General features: G+C 35.1%; 1 protein-coding gene across 4 annotated transcripts in view; it reads left to right on the top strand.

Moving 5' to 3' along the window:
* PLPP1 (phospholipid phosphatase 1) overlaps window positions 1–24,529 on the top strand; it is a 151,765-nt gene that overhangs the window by 74,349 nt on the left and 52,887 nt on the right. For 2 of the 4 annotated variants that reach the window (XM_077117156.1, XM_077117159.1), the window contains exons 2-3: window positions 16,605–16,756; window positions 21,728–22,008. In XM_077117156.1, coding sequence (XP_076973271.1) covers window positions 16,605–16,756; window positions 21,728–22,008 — 433 coding nt within the window. The remainder of the gene's footprint in view (window positions 1–16,604; window positions 16,757–21,727; window positions 22,009–24,529) is intronic. The other 2 variants (XM_077117155.1, XM_077117158.1) reach the window with 1 other exon arrangement.

Here is a 24,529-nt window from a genome sequence, read left to right as displayed (position 1 = left end):
TATACTCACAATCATTGGTGACTGCCAGTTTGATCGGCCAGGCCCTCTGATTTGGGACTTGCCTGTATGAAACTTATTCCTGCGAAGGAGAAGCTAAGCCTATTTATGATTATACCTATGAGTCGCCCCCAGAGAACCACTTTTGTTGCACAGAATGGCCTCCCTCACTAAGCCAACTCCACAGGTGAACTCACTTTCCTCCCTGTTATGTGGGATATGTAAACCTTCCTGGCAATGTGAGACTTGACTCCCAGGGATTAGCTTGGCCCTGGCATCCTGAAATTGAGAAAGCCTTCTTCACCAAAAGTGGAAGAGAAATGAAACAAAATAAAGTTTCAGTCGCTGAGAAATTTCAAATAGAGTCGAGAGTTCATTCTGAAGGTTATTCTTATGCAATATATAGATATCCCCTTTTAGTTTTTGGTATATAGGAGTAGCTAGAGAGAGATACCTGAAGCTGTTGAACTGTAATCCAATAGCCTTGGTTCTTGATGATGTTATAACTATATTGCTTTTAAGGTGTAAGCGTGTGATTGTGAAAACCTTGTGACTAATACTCCCTTCATCCAGTGTATGGACAGATGAATAAGAAAAGAAAGATAAAAAATACATAAATAATAGGGAGGGTATGGGAGGTATGGGATGCTTTGCGTATTCTTTTTAAAAATGCTTGTTCTTTTTATTTTTTGAGTAATGAAAATGTTAAAAATCAGTTGTGATGAATGTGCAGCTAGCTATATGATGATACTCCGAACCATTGATTGTACACTTTAGATGATTATATGGTATGTGAATGTATAACATATCAATAATATTGCATTAAAAGAGAAGTGTGATCCTATGAACTTGCTAAACTTACTTTTTTTTTAGGTAGATTCCTTGGGATTTTCCTGCCTTACTGGCTGCTTTTTCTCATTCTCCTTTGCAGGTTTCCTCCTCTTCTCCCTGACCTTTTAATTTTGTAGTACTTTGGTGTGGTAGTTAGATTCAGTTGTCAACTTGGCCAGGTGAAGGCACCTAGTTCTGTTGCTGTTGTGGCCATGAGCCAATGGTACCTGAGCCTCATCTGTTGCTCATTACATCTGCAGTCGGCTAAGAGGAGTACCTGCTGCAATGACTGATGTTTGATTTAATTGGCTGGTGCTCAAATGAGAGAGCTCAATTTAGCACAGCCTATAGCAGCTCAGCATACCTCCTCTCAGCACTCACAGCTCAGCCCAGGCCTTTGGAGATGCAGAAAGAAATCACCCTGGGGAAAATTGCTGGAACCCAGAGGCCTGGAGAGAAGGCCAGCAGAGATCGCCCTGTGCCTTCCCACAGAAGAAAGAACCTCAGTTGAAAGTTAGCTGCCTTTCCTCTGAAGAACTAACAAAATAAATTCCCTTTTATTAAAAGCCAATCCGTCTCTGGTATGTTGCATTCTGGCAGCTAGCAAACTAGAACATTTGGGGAATCAGGTCTTGGGTCTTCTTTTCTTCTCTATTTTTACTCCCTCTTTTGGTGATCTCATTGAATCTCATGACTTTTTGCCAAATTTATATCTTCAGCCTGAACACCTCCCCAAACTGTTAAGAGTTTGCATCTAGCTGCCTACTTGGCATCTCTACTAATAAGCATCCAAGTTTAAACTCTTGGTTCTACCCCTTTTCTCTGATCTACCTTCATTCTTTCCCATTTATGTTCATGGTAGTTTTAAACTTTTGGTTATAGGTAAGAATGTTGGAGCCATTGTTGACTCCTCTTCTTTACGCTCCTATCCATTCAGTCTGTCAATAGAATCTTCTTGAGTCTACTTTGAAAATAAATCTAGAATTTAGCCACTATTTGATCTGTATCATACTTTCCCCTGTCCCCTCACTAGTACCTTGCACAGAGTTGGAACTCAATTACTCATTTAACTGAATGATTGCTTCTTTATTAAAGGAATAGTACTTAGGACTTTGAGAGCCCACTTTCTCTAGCTGAGCAGCTTTTATAATGAAATGTCCTTTAATGTTGACAGAGATAATTATTTTTATATCTCAATTTTTAATGGTTTTAATATAGATGATTTATTCAGACTTTTGGCTTGTATACTGAATTACATTCAATGCATAGTTATTAAACTGCTTAAAAGGTTTTACTTTGATATGGTCATAGAACTTACAAATAGGAAAATGTTCCATCTTCAGTTTATTTTAGTTATAATTTGTTATGTAGGTCTGAAAATAATTGTTTTTTATTTTGTTAAAAGCCTGCCTATAGTGAAGGTTGATATTAATAAAAACACTCTAGATAAATACTCCATGTACCATGAGAGTACCTTATGCGCAAGGTAACTGCTCTCAGTGTTTTACAGCCAAAGAGATACATTCATATTTTAAGTAAGAAAGGAATTAGTCCAGGAATTTTGTTGCCGCAAGGAATGCTACCAGAAGCTGGAAGAGATATCTCGTGGTTTGGGTTAGCATTTTCCTAATGGTGTTGAGCATCTTTTATGTGTTTCTGTTTTTTTATCTTCATTATGGAAATGTCTGCTTAAGTCTCTTACCCATTTTTAAATTGGATTGTCTTTTGATTACTGAGTTGCATAATTAAAAAAAATGTTTTGGGTATTCAATCCTTATCAGATGTGTGGTTTCTAAATATTTTCTCCCATTGAGTAGGCTTTCTTTTTACATTCATGATGAAGTGTTTTGATGCCCCAAAGTTTTTAATTTTGATGAAGTCCTGTTTTTCTGTTGCTTTTATTGTTCCTCATGCTTTTGGTGTCTGAGGAAGCATTGCCTATTACTACAGCCTGAAGATGCTTCCTTTTTTTTTTTTAGAAGTCTTAGAATTTAGTTCTTATATTTAGGTCTTTGATCCATTTTGAGTTTACTTTTGAATGTGGTCTGAAGTCGGGGTCCACCTTCATTGTTTTGCATATGAATATCTAGTTTTCCCAGCTCTATTTGCAGAAGAAGCTGTTTTTTCCCCCATTGAGTGGACTTCACACCCTCGTCAAAAATCATTTGGCTCTAGATATGAACATTTGTTTCTGAACTCTCAAGTTTCATTCCAGTGGTCTGTATGTCTGCCCTTGTGCCAGTACCATGCTGTTTTGATTACTGTAGCTTTGTAATAAGTTTTAAAATCATAAGGTGAGTATTCTCCAACTTTGTTCTTCTTTTTCAAGATGTTTTTGGCTCTTTGGGTCCCTTACTCTTCCAAATAAATTTGATAATTGGCTTTTCCATCTCTGCAAATAAGGCTACTGGAGTTGTGATTAGAATTGCATTGAATTTGTAAATTGCTTTGGGTAGGATTGACATCATAAAGATATTTAGTCTTCTAATCCATTAATATGAAATGACTTTCTATTTATTTAGGTCTTCTTTGATTTATTTCAGGAGTGTTTTATAGTTTTCTGGGAACAGGTTCTTTACATTTACAAAAAATGATTACTTTTATTCCTAGGGTGTTGATTCTTTTACTTGCGATTGTAAATGGAATGTTTTTCTTAATTTCCTCTTTAGATCGTTCATTGCTAATGTATAGAAATACTAATGACTTTTGCATATTGTCCTTGTACTACAGTAAATTTTGCTGAATTTGCTTATTTTTGTAGGTTTATTGTGCATTTTTAATGATTTTCAACATATAAGATCATGTCATAAGCAAATCATGAAAGTTGTATTTCTTCCTTTCTAATTTGGATGCCTTTAATTTCTTTTTCTTGCTTAACTGCTCTAGCTAGAACTTCTGACAAATGTTGAATAGCCATAGTGATAGTGGACAACCTTGTCTTGTTACTGATTTTAGAAGGAAAGCTTTCAGTCTTTCAGCATTGAGTATGATGTGAGTAGTGTGTTTCTCTTATATGCCCTTTAGTATATGTTGAGGAACTTTCCTTCTGCTACTAGTTTTCTAACTGTTTTTAACAAGAAAGGGTGCTGGATTTTGTCAAATATCTTTCCACATCAATTCAGTTGATCATGTGTATTTTTATTCTTTGTTTTATTAATATGGTATATTACATTACTGATTTTATGTTGAACCATCCTTGCATATGTGGGATAAATCCCACTTAATAATAGTGTATCATTCTTTTAATGTGCTATTGGATGTGATTTGCTAGTATTTTATTGAGTATGTTGCATTTATATTCATAAAAGACATTGTTCTGCAATTTTCTTTTCTTGTCTTTATCTTGCTTTGGTAAAGGTGATCTTGGCTTTATAGTATGAGTTAGGGAGTGGTTCCTCCTCTGCAATTTTTTTTGAAGAGTTTGAGCAGGTTAGTGTTAATTCTGTTTGGAATATATGGTGAAATTTGTAGTGAAGCCATCTGGCCCTCGGCTTTACTTTGTTGGGATATTTTGGTAACTGATTGAATCTCTTTACTAGTTATTGGTTTGTGGAAATGTTCTGTTTCTTCTTGAGTCATTTTAGGTAGTTTATGTGTTTCTAAGAATGTGCCTATTTCATCTAGGTTGTCTAATTTTTTGGTGTACAGTTGTTCATAGCATCTTCTTACAATTCTGTTTATTTTATCAGTAGGGTCAGTAGTATTATTCCCCCTTTTCATTTCTGATTTTAGTCATTTGTGCCCTCTTTCTTTTTTTCTTCGTTAGTCTAGCTTTTTTTTTCAATTTTATTGGTCTTTTCAAAGAACCATACTTTCGTTTTATTGATTCTGTTTTTTTAATTTTCTATTTCATTGATCTCTGTTCTAATCTTTGCTATTTCTTTTCTTGTGCTTCCATTGCCTTCAGTATGCTGTTCTTTTCTAGATCCTCCAGTTTTGAGATTTTCTGATTTTGTATCTTTTTTTTTTTAATGTAAGCATTTAGAGCTATAAATTTTCCTCTTAGCACTGCCTTGCTGTATCTCATGAATTTTGGTATGTTGTGTTTTCATTTTCATGTGTCTCAAGATATTTCCCAATTTTCCTTTAGGTTTTTTTCTTTGACTCATTGGTTCTTTAGGAGTGTTGTTTAATTTCCACATATTTGTCAATTTTCCAGTCTCCCTGTGTTTTAATTTTTGGCTCCATTCAATTGTGGTCACAGAGAATACATTATATAATTTCAGTGTTTTTTAATCTGATGAGACTTGTTTTCTGACCTAACATCTTCTATCCTGGAGTATGACCCATCGTGCACTAAATAAGAGTGTATTCTGCTGCAGTTTTTAGGTGTTCTATATATGTTTGTTAGGTTTAGTTGATTTAAAGTATTGTTGAAGTTTTGTGTTTTTTTATTGACCTTCTCTCTAGATAGTCTGTCCATTATTGAAAGGGGAGTATTGAGTCTCCCACTATTAATGCAGAACTGTCTTATTTCTCCCTTCAAATCTGGAAACATTTGCTTCATATATTTTAGGTTTCTGCCATTGGGTGCAAATATATTAATAATTGTTATATCTTCTTGTTGAATTGAACTCTTTATCAGTTAATAATGACCTTCTTTTCACCTCGTATGAGATGAGAACTTCGCCTGCTGAGCCACTGTGGCCCATTCTCATACGAGATTTTGATTTAAAGTCTATTTTATCTGATGTTAATTAGCCCTCCAGATCTCTTTTTGTTACTATTTGCATGATATAAGTATTTTTTCATCCTTTACCTTTCAGCCTATTTGTGTTTTTGAATTTTAGTTGAGTCTCTTATAAACAGCACATAGTTGGGTCATAACTTTTTTTCCATCCTGCCAGTCATGTTTTTTTTTTTTTTAACTTTTTATTGAATAGTATAACATATATACAAAGCAAAGAAAAAGCAATAGTTTTCAAAGCACTCTTCAATAAGTAGTTACAGAACAGATCCCAGAGTTTATCATGGGCTACCATACGATCCTCTCATATTTTTCCTTCTACTGCTCTAGAATATAGGAGGCTAGAAGTGTTGATATTTAAATATTAAATATTTTTTATCATCACAATTGACTTTTTTCCCCTTTTTTGTGAAAAATAACATATATACAAAAAAGCTATAAATTTCAAAGCACAGCACCACAATTAGTTGTAGAACATATTTCAGACTTTGACAATGGGTTACAGTTCCATGATTTTAGGTTTTTACTTCTAGCTGCTCTAAAATACTGGAGACTGAAAGAGACATCAATTTAATAATTCAGCATTCATATTTATTTGTTTAATCCTGTCTTCTCTGTATAACTCTACCATCACCGTTGATCTTTCTGTCCTTCTCTTTAGGGGTGTTTGGGCTATGGCCATTCTAAATTTTTCATATTGGAAGAGTGTCACTAATATGGGGTAGGGAGATGGAACTATCTGATGTTCTGGAGAGGCTGGGTTAAGTTTCAGGACTTATCTGGACCAGAGACCCATCTGGAGGTTGTAGGTTTCTGGCAAGTTACTCTAGTGCCTGGAACCCTTGTGTAATCTTATATATTGCCTAGGTGTTCTTTAGGATTGGCTGGAATGGTCCTGGTTGGGGGTTGGCAGGTTATGATAGGTAGCAAGGTCTAACTGAAGCTGGTGTAAGAGCAACCTCCAGAGTAGCCTCTTGACTCTATTTGAATTCTCTGTGCCACTGATACTTTATTAATTACACTTCTTTTCCCCCTTTTGGTCAGGATGGAATTGTTTATCCACAGTGGGAGGTCTGTCTTTTGAATGTAGTCCTTTTATATTTAAAATAACAACTTTAAATGTAACTTTATTCTACCCTTTGCTATTTAGTCTTTGTAAATCGTATACTGTTTTCCCCTCATTTCTTCCCTCATTCCATATTATAGGATATGCCTTCTTTCACATTCATTTGAATTTTTGTAGTGTACCATTTTGAGTCCCTTCTCATTCCTTCTGTGTAGTTTTTTCATCTATTTTCTTTTTGTTTACCATGGGGCTTAAATTTGGAATCCTAAATCTATAACAGGAACAATTGATCTGTTACCAACTTAACATGAGTAGCATACACATATACTGTTCCTGTACTACTCTGTCCTTCCACCTCTTTGTAGTACCTTTTGTAGATTATATCTTTATACATTGTCGAAAACCATGCATTTATCATAGCCTGTAAGAAGAAATAGTTACATACCAAAAATAACCACATAATAGCACTGGCGTTTATAGTTACCCATATGCTTAATTTCACTGGAGGTCTATCTTTATGTTGCTTTGATCCACTGCTAGTGTTCTTTCATTTTAGTCAGAAGACTTCCCTCTAGTATTGTGTATAAAGCATGTCTTGTTGTGATGAAGTCCCTCAGCTTTTCTCTATCTGGGAATGACTTAATCTCTGCCCCCTTCTTTTTTTACCACCAAAAAAGGTTTATTTTTTCATTGACAAGATGTACATGCTGCATCGTTACTTTAATTTTCTTAAATATATTATTTAAGTATGCATTTAAAATGTGTTTACATTTCAGAAATGTAACACATTGAAGATACTCTCTGTAAACATAATCCCTTCTCAGTATATCTTACTGCTTTGTTTCATGCATAATAACTGAATCTACAAAATCGTAAATAAAGCTATCAATTCTTAAGGCTTAAACTGTATACAAATTTTGCTCAAATTAAGAACCTAACAAAGTGTTTTCATTATATGATTTTATAAATAACATATAGTGTTTGCTGTGTTTATCATCAATCACAAACTTATTATTGTCCCAAGTTATTGTCTCCCAATCAGTTTTGCAAATAATAGACCCTCCAGTGTGCTTGATAAAGATTCTGTGTGTTTGAAAAGCCAAAATAGTCAGAAGTCTTGATTTTTAAAACAGTAGAGAAAGTTGATATTTAAATTGCTAGCTTTGTTGAAAGCACTTCAGCATGTCTGAACAAAAAAATGCTACTAAAGAGTGCTTATAGTATCATTTAAATGTAAATTTAAAAAGCCTAAAATTGAGTAGGAAACAAAGTCAGATTAAATTCATATTAATCTTGTGAAAAACATCTATTTCAGTTCCATTATAGGAGAAGAATCAACACTGTCCTAACCTTTATTCAAGTTTTACCTGTTATGCACTCAAATTACTTTTATGTAATAAAATAAAAAAGGAGTTTTGCATGTAGGCTATGTTTCATTTTATAAATTATTTTTTAAGGCCTTCATTTGTAGGGCATAAAACTTAGAAGGCAAAACATTTTCATTAGATTTAAATGACTAAGACTACAAATAATAGTAAATTAAACACTGTAATTTTAAATTCTAAGTATTTAAAAGTTTTATTTTCTAGTACAGAAATCGTCAGGTTCACATTAACTGCCAGCCAATCTTTAGGTTTATAAAACTAAATATTCTTTGTTAAAGAGATAATGAGAAATGCTTTCCATGCTCTTATAAAAAAAAAACAAATTCTATTATACATAATAAATCTAAGTAAAAATTCACAAATGGTGGCTGAAATTCTCTTAACTTTCAGCTCAGCAAACTTAATCCACAGTTATTATGCATAAACAGTTTAAAATTAGTTAATAATGGAAATGTCAACAGGTCATAATTGCTGCATCAGCACTGATAGGTTCAGTTAGCTGTTCAACCAGGAACAACAGATGTGCACATTTGATAGACAAACTGCTTAGAAAATTAAAGCTATCAGAATTATAAGTAAGGAATACATAAATATGAAAAGAGAAATGCCAATGCATTAGGCCCATTAAAAAAGAAATAAGAGGTGAAGTAAACACATTTGATAGTTCTTTCTATGAGTTACTCTCTACTGATTTATAAAGCTTTGGTTTTATAATTTTTTAGAAAGGAAAATGTTTTTATACTGTTGCATGTAATAGTTTCATTCTATATTTTTACTACAGTACTTTAAGTCCTCTTGCAGAGCTTGACATATCTCATCAGTATTTTGCCAAAAAGTCAGTTCCATATTTTCAGCAGTTTTTAGTGCTTTGGTGGCCTTGAAAAGTTCCTTAATAACCTATGATGAAATTTATATTTTCTGTAACATACTGTGTAACCTGAACTTGTATGCTTAGTTTATTTGAACACCATAATTACATGGAACCTTGAATACATAGTGAGAGCTTGGTTTGTACAGGTCAGTGTTATGACTCAATACATCTCAGAGTAATTTGAGCAGAGAATAAAAAAGTATTTGCAAACCCCCTTGAGGTACTGAGGAAAACTGTGGAAATATTAAACTTCCCTATCTGGTGAATTTCTGACTCTCGCAAGCATTGGGGACTACCAATTTAATAGGCCAAGCTGTCGATCTTGGGGCTTGCCCTTATGAAACATACTTATGCAAGGGAGAAGTTAATCCTACTTATAATTATGCCTAAGAGTCACCCCTAGAGATCCTTTTTGGTTCAGATGTGGCCTCTCTCTCTGAGCTAACTTGGCAGGTGAACTTATTGCCCTTCCCTCTATGTAGGTGTAAATCTCTGTGGCAACATGGGATATGACTCCTGGGGATGAGCCTGGACCAGGCATCATGGGATTGAGAAAACCTTCTTGACCAAAGGAGGAAGACAAATAAAACTTCAGTGGCTGAGAGATTTCAAATAGCATTGAGAGGTCATTCTGGAGATTATTCTTATATAGATATCCTTTTTAAGTTTTTAGTGTGTTAGAATAGCTCGAAGGAGATACCTGAAACTATTGAACTGTGTTCCAGTAGCTTTGATTCTTGAAGCTGTTTGTGTAACTATATAGCTTGTTCAGTGTGAACATGTGATTGTGAAAACCTTTTCTGTGTATGGACAGGAGAGTAAAGCAATAAGGACAATAGTAATAAGGAGGATAAGGGATATGGGATGTTTGGGGTGTTCTTTTTCATTTTCATTTTTACTTTTATTCTTATTTGTATTTTTTTTAGAGTAATGAGAATGGTCAAATGATTGTGATGAATGCACAACTATGTGATGATACTGTGAACCTTTGATTCTATACTTTGGGTGATGACATGGTATGTGAATACAGCTCAATAAAATTGCATTAAAAATAAACTATGATAAAGCTTTGGGGTTAATTCCTTGTTCAGAAAGCCGTACACAAATAGAGTTTCCATATCTAAACCAGTATTCAGAATTCTTGAAATCTCAAGCAGAATGTCCATTGTCTCCCTCACTGCATTCAGATTTGCATTTGAACCCATGGCCACTACTACTGGCCATAGCTGAAGCCACACAGGCTGAGGGAGTCTCCCTCAGTTTTGAAAGACGTTCTTTCCAGATATAAAATTCTTGCTTGCCAGTTGTTTTTTTTCAGCACTTTAAAATTTCATTCCGATACCATCTTGCCTCCATAATATCTGATGAGAAGTCAGCACTTAATATTATTGGGATTCCCCTGTACATAGCAGGTTGCTTTTCTGTTGCAGCTTTCAGGATTCTGCCCTTGTCCTTGGCATTCAACAGTTTGACTACCATGTGTCTGGGTGTAGTTATCTTTTTGAGTTTATTCTGTTTGAGGTTTGTTGGAATTCTTGAATGTATGTATGTATTGTCTTTTGTTATATTTGAGAAGTTTTCTGCCATTGTTTCTTTGAAGATTCCTTTGGCCCCTTTCTTTTTTCTGCATCTGGGACTCCAGTAATGCATACATTGATAGGCTTGATGGTGTCCCATAGGTCTCTCAGGCTTTGTACACTTTTTCTCATTCTTTTTCTTTCTGCTTTTCAGCCGAAATCATTTAAATTGTCTTGTCTTTGAGTTCATTCATTTTTCTCTTCTACAGGCTCTCCTCTGCTGTTGAAACCCTCTAAGGAAATGTTCGTTTCTGGTATTGTGATCTTTAACTCCAGTATTTCTAATTGGTTGCCTTTTTTGCTTTTTTTGCATGGGCAGCACCAGGAATCGAACCCAGGTCTCCGGCATGGCAGGCAAGAACTTTGCCTGCTGAGCTACTATGGCCTGCCTGATTGGCTGCCTTTTAAAATTTCTGTCTCTTTATTGAGATTCTCATGTTGTTCGTCGTTTTTCTGCTATCCTTTATGGTTTTGTGCATGTTTATTTTATCTCCTTGAGCATATTAAGGATAATTTTTTGTAAGACTTTGTATATTATGTTCAAAGTTTGGTTTTCTTCATTCTTGGTTTCTGGATTTTTATCTTGTACCTTTGGTTGGGTTATCATTTCCTGTTCCTTTGTTTGCCTTGTAATCATTTATGTTACACTGTAAATCTTAATATTTTAAAGTGTTACCTCTAGGATTTTAGTCCCTCATCTTTCTGCCCCTTAAATTTTTATCTAGCTAGGGACATGAGAGATTTCCTTGTTTGTCAGGAACACTTTTAAAGCTGTTTTTCCTTGATTTACCTCTTGCCCAGTTACTAGAACCCTTTAACTCTTCCAGAGTTTTGAGGAAGATGGTGTTCTAGTTTGCTAGCTGCCGGAATGCAATATACCAAAAACGGAATGGCTTTTAACAAGGGGAATTTAATAAGTTGCTTGTTTACAGTTCTAAGGGCGAGAAAATGTCCCAATTAAAACAAGTCTATAGAAATGTCCAATCAAAGGCATCCAGGGAAAGATACCTTGGTTCAAGAAGGCCGATGAAGTTCAGGGTTTCTCTCTCAAGTGAGATGGCACATGGCGAACACAGGGTTTCTCTCTCGGCTGGAAGGGCACATGGCGAATACGGTGTCATCTGCTAGCTTGGTTTCCTGGCTTCCTGTTTCATGAAGCTCCCCGGGAGGCGTTTTCCTTCTTCATCTCCAAAGGTCGCTGGCTGGTGGACTCTCTGCTTCATGGTGCTACAGCATTCTCTGCTCTCTCTCTGAGTCTCTCTGAATCTCCAAAATATTTCCTCTTTTATAGGACTTCAGAAACTAATCAAGACCCACTCAAATGGGTGGAGACATGTCATCCCCTAATCCAGTTTAACAACCATTCTTAACTAAATCACATCAACCAGGGAGGTGATCTCATTACAGTTTCAAATATACAGTATTGAATAGGGATTATTCTACCTTTATGAAATGGGACTTATATTAAAACATAGCTTTTCTTAGGGGACATGCTTCCTTTCAAACCAGCACAGATGGATCTTCTAGTTCTTACTTGTTCAGTGATTCTGTTCAGGAACGACACCCTGGTGTGTCTTATTTTGCCATCTTGGTCCACCAAAGTGTCCAACTCAGTCTTGTCAGTATTTTGGTTCCGATATTCTGAGTATTTGTGCAAGAGTAAGTTAAAGAAAATGTGGTGTGACTATGTTCTGATGTTATCTTTGCTATCTCTGGTAAAGGATGGAGAAATATTCTTATGGTATTTACTTTGTGGATGAGACATTACATGGTCTCTATTGAACTACTATGCATATTCAATAGTAGAAGATAGAAGGCTTTATCTGTGGTTTGGGTTTTGTGAGTAAGTATGACTTTACTGCGAAGAAAACCTGCATTTTAAGCCAGCTAATTGTGACTAGTCCCTACTTTTTAAAAAGGGAAATGTAGGAATGTAAAATGGTGCAACCATTTTAGATAACAGTTTGGCTGTTTCCACATCACTCGGCCATTCCTCTCCTAGGTATCTACCCATTAGGAATGAAAACGTGTATCCACACGAAGACTCCTATGTGAGTGTTTATAATAGCAGTAGTCATAATAGCCCCAAACTCAAAACAGTCTAAATGTCCACTAAGTGGTGAATTGGATGAACAAAATGTGGTATTTACATACAATAGAATACCTTTCAACAATAAAAAGGATAAAAATACACTTAAGGGAAAGAGGCCACATGCAAAACCATCTATTTTGTCATTCCATTTATATGAAATCCAGAAAAGGCAGATGTGTTTAGAGACAGAAAGTAGATAATTGGTTTTCTAGGGCTGGCTGTGGGGGCAGGGGGTTGACTCTCAGTAAGCTTAAGGTAGTTTTTTTGGGTGATGAAAATGTCCTGAAACTGAATTATTGTGATGGTTGCACAACTGTATAAATTTACCAAAATCACTGAACTATTTACTTAGCTGAATATCGTGATAGGTAAATTATGCAATAAAGTTGTAAAAATGAGGTTAATGAAAATGAATTTTGTCAAAGTGTTAAAATATTGAAAAAAGTAGTCATTTGACAGAAAATGAAAGGGGATTTTTTTTAGAGATGTGAAAGGAAACATTTTTTTCTTTCAGGTGACAGGAAAAGGATGTTTGATATGAACTCATAGAAGAACACATTGAATCAATTATTTCCCTGTTGCTTTGAAATCTATTGAGTGTTGAAGGATATATCAAATATCTTTGCTTAAAATTTTGCGTTTCTCCAAACCTGTACACACTGTGGCTCGTGAAATAAATTGGTGATGTAAAATAACCTTTTTTGGAAGGCAATTTGACATGGGGTCTATTGCTGTTTATATCCTTTGGTCTATAATTCCACATAAAGAAATATGTTGTAAGGAAATAATTGGAATTACAAATAAGAATTTTTATTTGGATATGTTCATTGCAGCATTATATAAAGGTATCAGAAACAAAAAATAACCTACATATTCTCAAAGTAAGGGGCATGGTTAAGTTATGATTCTGTAATTAATGGTTCTCTTGGTTGTAAGGAGAGGAAGCCCTGTCTAACTAGCTTAAGTAAAATTGGGGTTTGTTAAAAGATTACAGAGCATTCCGACAACTCCAAAACAGCAAGATTAGTGATGCCTCTTGGCACTGGGGAACCAAGGCTGCCTTCTCCATTTCTCTTATTTTTTAGTCTCAGGGGTTGGGCTGGTTATTTCTTTTTCTGTTTGCCTGCTTTGTCCTTAGCCACTTCAGCCAACTGTCTTTGTCTATGGTCGATTGATGTTTACCAGCTCTGGTTGATTCAGTCTTTGTTCCAATTCCAAAGTTTCATGAATAAGACTCTGGACTAAGCTCATCTTTTTGCATCTCAAGTGGGTCAATGAACAACTTGTTACATAGCACCCTACCCCCACCCACATTCCCCTTTTTGCAGTCTAAATTCAGGTTTAGGTAATTAGTGATAATGAAGTGGCTGGAAAGCTGGAAATGGCACTCATGGGCTTGTATGAGGGATCACGAATATTAGCTATTCTTAGGAATTTAAAAATATTTCTGAGGCCTTCTATGATGCAGTTTCTTTTCTCAAGCTCTCAAAAGAATATTTTGCATTTGTGGTGAATTCATGCGTATTTTCTTACCATGTCAACACGGACACTCTGGACCAATCTGCTCCTCCGGCAGTGTTCTCTTCTTCTCACTTGGCTTTGGTAACGCTACTCTCTCCTGACCTTCCTTTACCACACCTAAGTCTAGTACCATGGATTTTCTTTCTTTGCCCATTTCTTTAATATTGCTGTTTCTCTGTATCTTACCATCTTGTTCCTTTGTTTTCTTACTTCTTTTCACCTTCATATTCATCTGGAGCAATTTCTTTTATTCTTGTGTCTTCCGAGATCCTTTACACCCCCAGTACTCTTTTTCTATCCTACACCCTTTGCCTGAAATTCTAATTTTACAACTATTTATTGGATATCACTACTTACAGCCTTACCAGCTCTTTGTCCCTTTTGAATCCTCATAGCTCTTTGTAACTGTGTTTATTCTCTGCCATAATATAATTACATCCTGTGCCTTATTCAACTTTATATTCCTGGTAGCACCTAGTAGAATTCCTTGCACAATAGATTTAGTCAGGATTCATCAACTTGAACATTATAATTTTTTTTAATGCAATAATTAAACTTGTGTGTGATTTTTATTTTGTTCCTCTCCTAGCCTAAAAAATATCTACAGCTTTTTTTTTTCTAAATCCAATAATAATTTCGAGCATGAATTTTGTGGTCAAAGGGAAAAAAACTTAATGCTAATGGATATGTATGTTAATGTTTTTCAGACTATTTGAATCTATTAATGTGAACTTTCTCCAAGAATAAGAATACAAAGCCTAATGAGTTTTGGACACTAATCATATTATATGTGAATTTAACTTCTGTAATACATATTTTTCTTATTCCAAAGGAAATGTGTTTATTGAAAAATTCATCTAGTTCAGAAATATGAAATGGCAGTGAAAGCTTCCATTGTGTGTATACAGTTCTTACTAGTAAAGTGAACTATAACAGTAGTTGTACTTGGGTGGTGTGACGGTGATGTAGCAGGTAGAATTTTCGCCTGCCATTCCGGAGACCTGGGTTTGATTCCCGGTGCCTGCCCATGCAAAAAAAAAAAAAAAGAGGTAGTTGTAGTTTGTGAATACAAAATACATTTTCATTGGGTTAGAGTGTAGTTATTAGTCGAAGATTAAACACTTAATATGGCAGGCAACAACTAAACGCACAGCTCTGAGTATTATTTCCCTCGTATGTGCTAAGTGTTGTATGGTTATTTTGAAGTTATGCTGTAACATTGGTATTTGTGTTGAAGGCTGGGACATTTCTTCTCATTCTTCAGAATGCAAACAATTTGGTGGGTTGTCTCAATTAAGAAATGAGAGGTGGTAACAGGCGGTTAGCAAAGTCAGCTTTAGCTAAATTTTTTAGGTTTGGGGAAACTTGGGAGCACTTTGAAGACTTAACTATTTGAAGCTATTAACATAAAGAAATAAACTTTGGTTCTTTTATTCATGGTCTAAACGAAAAAAAAACAGCAAACAAATGAAAGAACTAGGAATGAAAAAAATGTGGTTTCACGTGTTATTCCTTTTCACTTGGCGTTTGTAGGTTGAACAAATTTGATGTTAGTGGTATGTATACTCAGGCAGAGTGGCAGAGACTTGGTTGTCATTCAACCCTTAGGGCATTAGTGAAATTCATGAGAACTATAAATGGTTATCACAACTTGGTGCCTCAAGGGAAGATGATTCTTGACCAGATGGTGAGTATGTTGGCTGCTAGGGAAATGGGTCACTTACGAAGAGAGCCTTTCATACTTGGACAAGTCTTGAGGTGCTTCATGTTGAGGATTTCTGCCAAACTTTGTCTGTCTTTTTTTTTGCCTGGCCAAGCTCCTGGAAACGAGCCCAAACTTTTATCTCTTTTTTGCAAAGCATTGTTAGTCGATGTGCTGCAGTAAAAATCAGTAAGCCAAGTAAGGATGAAGCAAAAGAGAACTGAATTCCTACATGCTCTTAGGAAGCGTAAGGCATGGTCTTTAGGAAAACATTAATGATGAAAACACAGAGCTGTGTGTTAGGTACTTTTGTGTTAGACTCTATTGTCCATTTTTCTTTAGAAACTTGGTTGAAGTTCAAACTCCTTTTCGCTGTAAACAGTACAGAAATGTGTGGATAAATCTTTATTAGATATCCTGAAACCTTAGCCAGTGACCATGACCTGTCCAGACATGGTAGTAGTAGATGGACAAAATGGAGAATCTCAGTGTTTTCCTTTTGGAACAAAGTCAGTGATGAAATGATTTGGAAATAGCATTGAAAACCTTGTGATTAAATGACCACGAGTATAGGAAGAGATTTTTTTTTCAAAGTCCATTGAGCGTATTTGAATAGAAACAAAGGGAAGAGAATGCTTTTAGTTAAATTGGTCATTAGAAAATTGGAAGCTTTGTTTTCTGTAGAATAAAGGAGCTTTACCCTAAACTGTAATCTTTCTAATTTACTGTTGCATGCATTGCTGCATTTCCGTTTTACATGTGCTCATTTATTTTCATGGCAAATGCATTTTTAAACAATCTCTGGATAATTATTTACCATTGATTAGTTTTGATATTTCTTTCTTAATCATATTTTCATTTATTCCTTTTGCTAGCTGGATTGCCTTTTGCAATTCTTTCTTCAAGGCATACCCCCTTCCAACGTGGAGTATTCTGTAATGATGAGTCCATCAAGTACCCTTACAAAGAAGACACCATACCTTATGCGTTATTAGGTGGAATTATCATTCCATTCAGTATTATCGTTGTAAGTTATATCCACTTTTCCAAGTTTATGAGTTTTGGGCAATTGGTTTGATTTTGTGTTAATCTGTTAATGATTAAATAGATAACCCTCCAAAACAATGTGTATTTTTTAACCTTTAATTGAGGGTGTTATTTGGTCAAGATAATCTCAGCTATTTTCAGTGAGCAAAAAAGAATAACAATGTGTAATTAGAAGAACATTGTTGGATATGTTTGTTTTATGCTAAGTGTCTTCATGTCATTTTTATTTTTAGAGTTCTCATTTGCTATTGTTTCAGTAATTGTGCAGTAGTCGAATGTTTTATCAGTACATTCCTAGCATACTTTATACCTATGATTTTTTTTATGTCTAGGATATTATTTTATAAGAATTAGTTTTGTCTGTGTGTATGTGTCTCCTTTCTTTAGTTGCTGGGATCTGGAAAAGAAAACTTAGAAACAAAGTTAAAACTTCATTTAGTCCATGTTTTCTTCAGTTCATTAAAAAATAATGCTGTAAACAGAAGGGAAAAGCTCTGGCTCTATATGTAACTAGCAGTGAACATGAAAGAACTTAACTGGTACTGAAGGCTAGACCAAGTCTTAACCCACTGTAGTAACTTGTTTTCTATTATTTCAGGTAGGAATACGTAGAGGATATGAGTCTAGGGAGAGGACTTCAGTGACTGGACTAGATGATATTTATAATCTCTTGACCCAGAAATTCTACAATTTAATTCAACAGTTTTGTGCCCCATAATTTGTAACTTAAAAAAAAATGTTTATATTATCTAAAAGTAGAAAATACGGCCCCCTCTAGGAGGGAGGCCAAAAGGATGACAACACATGTATCTTATTTGCTTTGGGAGTTTATTTTTTTAAAAACTTTCTAATTTAGAAAATTTAATGTCTTAATCAAGAATGATCATAGTACATCATTAGCAATAAAAGTTAATAGAATTACAACTTATGGTACATAGTTAATAAAAGAAAACCTCTGCTCTAAAAATATTTGTTTCACAAGATTGTGAGCCTCTTAAAGTCAGAGATGGTGCCTTGTTCATCTTGGTATTCTCAGTGCCTGGCATGGAGCCTGGCATGCCATAGGTGCTTGGTAGGTATTTACATAAGTGAAACTATGAAGTATCTAATTATATAGTAATGGTGACACTCCTACACTATAGAATGTTTTAAGAAATGAGTGAGTCCATTCTCTTTTATCCAGACAAATCTTTATGCTGAGTTTTTACTACTAAAAGAAAGAAAGCCAAACTTAAGGCTTCCATTAAGGAGAGAGTTGTAGGAGGGTATTTTTTTTTCTAAGTATGTATGTTTCTGAGAAATTGCTGACTATTTAAATATAAAATTTTTATTAGGACTCTTAGTTGCATATAGTAGCTAATGCCACACAAGATTGTTCAGGAGCTCAAACACTGCTAGAAATATGCTTGTGTTTCAAATCTAGATTTTTGTGTGTCTCAGTAAAAAGGGCTCTACATAAGCAAAACTATAGAAATCCAATAAGAGAATGGAGGACTGCAGTAAACGTGGAGCTGACAGCATGGCACCATGTGTGGATGTGCAAATCTTGTACGGTCATATACAGGGGTCCTGATTAATTAATTAGATTTCATTAGCTTGAAACTTGACTATTGGAACCTAACCTATGAGAGAAATTATCCTTACATTGAATAAAAGGGCAGGTAAATTAATAGCAACATAGGTTTCTTAAAAAAGAACAGATTGTTTAAATGTGCTATATATAAAAGTACTGTTTCCCTATCAGTATTATCAAAAAAATAAACATTGCTTATGGCAGTGGGTTTTTATGTGCTAATTTAAAATAATTCCAGTTTAATTTTTAATTTGGTTTCTTTCAGGTAATACTTGTACATTTAATTTTATTTACTAAGCAGTAAATCATTTCTTTAAAAAATTAGCACTCTGATTCAGACTTCACACTAGGTCTTTGACATGACTTGAAATGATCCACAAATATATGATCGATTCAGAGAGATTGGTAGAGAACCAGGATTAGTACTGTTTCTCAGCAAGTAGAGGGAGAATTTAAATAAGAAGGAAGTGGTCAGTGATGCCACATACTATTGAGAAAATAAGGTAAATGAGGGTTAATAAAAGTCTGTTTTATCTGATGAGACAAGCAACTTTCAAGAAAGATTCTGTAGAATAAGGGAAATGGAAGTAGTCAGAGATATTTAAGAGGAAGTAGATGAAGTGGAAATGTGGCTTTCAGACTATTCTTTGGGGAAGATGGGCCCTGAGTGGAAGACACATAGCTATATGAATGGTGTAAAAACTTATAAAATCATCTTGGTTGGTGGCGATATAAAGAAAATAGTGAGAGAATACTATGGGACATGGGTTTAAAAAGGTAACCTTAATCATGCTGGTTAAGGTAATTATTAACCTTTAATCTTCATAAGTATCCTGCTCTTTTCTCTTAAACGTATCATTTTTAGTTCTTTAATAATTTATCCTATCCTTAGAATCTAACACGTGATAAGTCATCTCTGTAATAGAATTAGGCCACAGTTAGCTTAGTTGGTATTATCAAAGGCTAAGGATTGGCATAAATGACCCAAAGGGCAAGCTAAGGTATTAAAATGAAACAAAAGAATATGGTTGACTCTTGTAGATCAAATGCGAGACACATCCCTACATACAATTTAGAATAATTGATTTAGAACTTCTGTGTTTTCTGTTACTTGAATACAGAGAGAGCAAAAATAATGGTATGTTAACCTGACATTTGTCAGCTCTAGCGTGGCCCTCCACAGTATCAGAGATTAGGTGGGTTGCAGCTTGCACTACTTCTGTAGCTCGGCCTTTAACGTTGCCAGTGCTCTGACTGTTCCTAAAGAGCTGATATTCTGTCATCAGTGCTAAGAATCAGAGTGTGAGTGACTTTACAGTGATGATTATGACAGTAAGACTTCCAAAGCTCAGTAGCTGTTTCTGGGAAATAGCTGAGTGCTTAAGCAAAAAGAAGAGCTGATATGTGGACGTTTCCTCTGCTAAAACTGAGGTTGATTTGATGTATTTGGTATATGTTTTTAATTATTAAAGATCAGCTTCATAAGAAAATGTTAGAGAAATCCTTTCAGGCTAGTTCTCTCTCAGAGAGGTTACTGGGACACCTTAACCACCTGGGGCAATATACACATTAATACCAAGCCACTGGAGACAGTCTGGGAGAACCGTAAGCAAAATTGTTGGATGGTATGGCATCCTTAGAAGTGCACATGGTTTTCCTCTCCTGGTAGACCTAGTCTCAGAAAAGGTTCTGATTAATTCATTCACATTAAAGACTATATTGAGGAGTATATTTTTGTGAGGCTGTTGTTAAAACTAAGAGTGTTGGCTTTTTATCCAAGAGGCAGCACCTTTGATTAAAGTGGTATTGACTCCTTACTCTGTTTTAGGTCATTGAGGTTACCTAAAACAGCTTTCTGTTTAGCAAATAAATCATCTTCGCTTTTGTAAAGTTCTAGTCTAGTTGTTAGAGTTACAGAGTTATGGAATTCTAAGAGCCATTGAGTTGGATGAGGAAAGAATTTTTGGTATCAGGTGCTTGAAATCCCTTTCAGGAGGCAATCATTTATTTCACCCATGGTAAGGCTTATCCTGAAGTCAGTTAATCCTCAGTTAATGGAAACGTTTGAATGCTTTGTAAAATTGTTTATGTAAATTTTGAATGAGGCAGGGTAACTAGTATGTATCTTAAGTGAAAGTTCATTACTAATATATCCTCCCCCAAACACAAATTGACTAACAGACTGTTTTCTGTAAAAGTGTTTATTTTGGTCTCAGATAGCAAGAGTGTGCAACTTATTTCATCAGCAAATAAAATGTTTTTGTAAAGTTGCTACTTAGTATTTGAATTTTTCTGGATATTGACTGTAAACTTGTAAAGCATTTGGAGAGCTTTTAATGCCTTTAAACTCGTAATCTGGTGTGGTCCAGATAAATTAGTTTATTATATGTATCTGTTTCTTTGAAAATCTTTGTAATTCCTTTTTCTCTTGAAAATCTTTGTATTCGTGATATTTTCATAAAACTACCGTTGATTCTCTTTCCCTAGTATGTATGAACCACACAATCACATGTGCACACACACACGCGCACACACAAGACACTGCTCGAATATGGGAAAGCTCACAAGATAGATTTTTAATTTTTCTAATTAGAGATGTTGTTGGTTTACAGAACAATTATGCATAAAATACAGGATTCCCACGTACCACCCTATTTATAACACCTTGTATTGGTGTGCTGTGGTACATTTGTTCAACTAAGGGTTCACTTTTAAAGAAGATTTAACTTCAATTTTGCAAAAGTCAGTGAAAGATAAGGAGGGATGTTTCACTTGAAATGGTTTTTTGAGGGGAAGGGGAAACACCACGTGTATTTTTGGTCTTTTAATGAGACCTGCTAAAGGAAGCCTGGTTTGAAGGTCTCCTTAAAAGGCAGGGGCGATTAGACTGCCCTGCTTTTTAATTAGATTTTTTACTCCCTGAATTGATTTTATCCTTTTTAACAGGAGGATGTCCTTGAATCAAAGGAATGTTTAGAAAAATGAAAACTGTTAGATGAAAGTATTTATATAAAGCATAGTCTGATTTGGGAAGTTTGTGTTCTTTAAGCAAACCATGGTTTTATCCTCCAGGATGCATCACTGGGTTGAAACTCAGCTTATTTGAATACAAGAAAAGAAACAAGAAACAATTTCAAATAGACTGAAATTATTTTGGCTCAGCCATTGCTTTGTAAATAGTATCCATAATTGATTTGACACCTTTTTTTGTGTGTATTTTAGAATTGAGTATCCTAAGTTGACCCTCCATTTGTAAAGAAAAAGAAAAAGAGAAAGAATGTTTTAAAACAAAGATTGTTGTTGTGATTTACCATTATTTTTTGTTTGCTTTAAAGTGCCTGGTTGCTTTAACAAATTATTTTTCTGTTTCTTTTTCAGATGATTCTTGGAGAAACCCTGTCTGTTTACTTTAACCTCTTGCACTCAAATTCCTTTATCAGGAATAACTACATAGCCACTATTTACAAAGCCATTGGAACATTTTTATTTGGTGCAGCTGCTAGTCAGTCCCTGACTGACATTGCTAAGTATTCAATAGGCAGACTGAGGCCTCACTTCTTGGATGTTTGCAACCCAGATTGGTCAAAAATCAACTGCAGTGATGGTTACATTGAAAATTACATATGTCGAGGGAATGCAGAAAAAGTTAAAGAAGGCAGGTAAGTGTTAAATCTCTAATGCTTGTTTTACCTTGTTTTTGGAATAGGTTTCAGTGACTAGAAGATGAGCCATCTGCTAGCGTAGAGAAAGAAGCTAATGTAATCATAAGAAGGTGAATTGAGATTATATATTTGATCTGGTCTCTCTCCTCACTATTCCTCCCTCCCCATTTTATCCTTAAGCTCTGTTTAAGAGGATTTTAATGAACTTTTGTTATCTCTAATATGTAATAAGCAATGTTAAGTGGACTTTGTAGATCATTTGGTCCAGAAAGTAAGAAAGATCTTACTTTTCTTAAGGGGCTGGAGAGTAAATATTTTAGGCTTTCTGGGCCATATAGTCTCTTTCACGACTGTTTAATTCTGCCGTTGTACCAGGGAAACAGCCATAGACAATACATAAATGAAATGAGTTCGACAACATTCCAGTAGAACTCTGTTGACACAAACAGCTGCTGTCCCAGATCATAGTTTACTGACCACTCATCCAGTTCAGCCATGTGTGAAGGTCTGCTAGATCTTTTAGTATACTTAGAGCATATTTTTTTATAAGGTAACTTGGTTCTTATCATGGCAGCTCCTCAGTTTACCTTCTTTTTGATCTACTTTTTACATTCTGGAGTACTATCAGACATGGAATAGAATGCTTAGAACATAAGAAAAGATTATCTAGTCCACACCTTTAAATTATGGATGAGAAAGCAGAGACCCAGTACATTAAGTGAAACCACTAATTAATTGCAAAGGCAGTTCCTCATCTCGATTCTTAGAATTGTCTGCCTTACCTTTCTGTATGCTTGGCCTTCCTATATTATGAGATAGCTATCAGTTCTCTTTAGTTTTTCATTATCCAACAAATACTTTTCTCTGGCTAGAACGTTGTTTATTTGACTACTTTTATTTATGATTTCCAGATATTTTATTGTCCTTGTTGGTTCTCTTGTATAAAGGTCATGCTGGAACACAGGCCTGCTAGTAGTCTGTGGCGTTTTGCGTTTAGTGTGGATGAGAAAACCTCTTAATTAAGTAGTAGTATTCACTGTGTTACATGTTGGGGATTTTGAAGTGAACAAGACAGCTCTGACCCTCATTTTCATGGAGCTTAGTCTAGCAGGGAGGACTTATATTAAACAAATAATGAGAATGGAGGAGACCTTCATTGGTGATAATGAGGCCAAAGAATAGAGAGGTCAGATTGTTGAATGGCAAGCTTTAAGGTGACGAGGAGGGCTGGAAAGACCTGTAAAGTCTTAGTGAATGAAAGAGGGAGAAGTGACTAAAGAGGATGCATAATATATATTTATTAGTGCAATAATGAAAACTACCTCTAAGGAGTTAAATCAGAAAGGAAAAGAAAAAAATAGCTTCGCTGATGTATAATTCATGTTTTGAATGTACAATTGGATAAATTTTATATATAAAGTTGTTTCCCATGACCGTCTAGTTTTTGAATATTCCCATTACACCAGAAAGTTTGCTCTTGAGCTTTTGCAGTCTGTTCCCAGTTCCTGGATCTACGTTCTGTTTTTGTTTTGTGTTTTTTAGAATTTCATCTAATGAAATAGTATAGTGAGCACTCTTCTGTGTCTGACTTCTTTTCACTTAACATGATGGTTTTGTTGTTGTTTTTCACTGAGGGAGTATTTTATTGTATAGATATACTGCAATTTCTCTATCCATTCGCTTGTTGATTGGTCCCACTTTCTGGCTATTAAAAATAAAGTGGTTATAAACATTGGTGTATCAGAAACATGTTTTCCTTTCTTTAGGGTAATATCTAGGAGTAGAAATGCTGGCTTATAAGGCATGTGTGCAGTAACCTTTCTAAGAAGCTACCAAACTGTTTAAGTGATTGTACCATATTGTGTGAGTCCGAGTTGCTTTATATCCTTGCTGGCAGTTGGTATTGACCAGTCTTCCTAGAGGGTGTTTTTTTTGTATTTCAGTGTAGTTTTAATTTGCATTTCCCTAAAGAACAGTGTTGCTAAGCATCTTTTCATGTGCTTCTTGGCCATTTGAATTTGTCATTTGCGAAGTGGGCTGTTCAGCTCTTTTGCCCATTGTAAAAATTTGGGTTGTTTGTCTTGTTGAGTTGTAAGAGTTTTTTATGTATTTTGGAAATGTGTACTTTGTCAGACAAATGCTTTGAAAATATTTCCTGCCAATCTATGGCTTGCCTTTTTATTTTCTTAATGGTATATTTTGAATATCAGAAAGAAGTTTTAAATTTTGATGAAATTCAGTTTTATCAATTTTTTTTTCTTTTGTGGGTGTGCATCTGTTATATGTGGGACCCTTTGGTCAGTTTTTTCAATTGCGATGTGACTGACCAAATTCAAGGTGGGTCTTGATCCTTAACAGGAGCCTGTTTGTGAAAGGATAAAAGACAGTGAGTTTAGAGAGAAATGCCCTGGAGATGCTTAAGAGAGGACTCATAGACACTCAGAGAGAAAGCTATTGGAATCAGAAGCTGAAAACAGCAGAACGTAAGAGCAAAGGATGAATAGATACCAGCCATGTG

The sequence above is a fragment of the Tamandua tetradactyla genome, chromosome 9 (genome assembly GCF_023851605.1).
Source record: "Tamandua tetradactyla isolate mTamTet1 chromosome 9, mTamTet1.pri, whole genome shotgun sequence".
NCBI lineage: Eukaryota > Metazoa > Chordata > Mammalia > Pilosa > Myrmecophagidae > Tamandua > Tamandua tetradactyla.
This window is presented reverse-complemented; position numbering and strand designations above follow the sequence as displayed.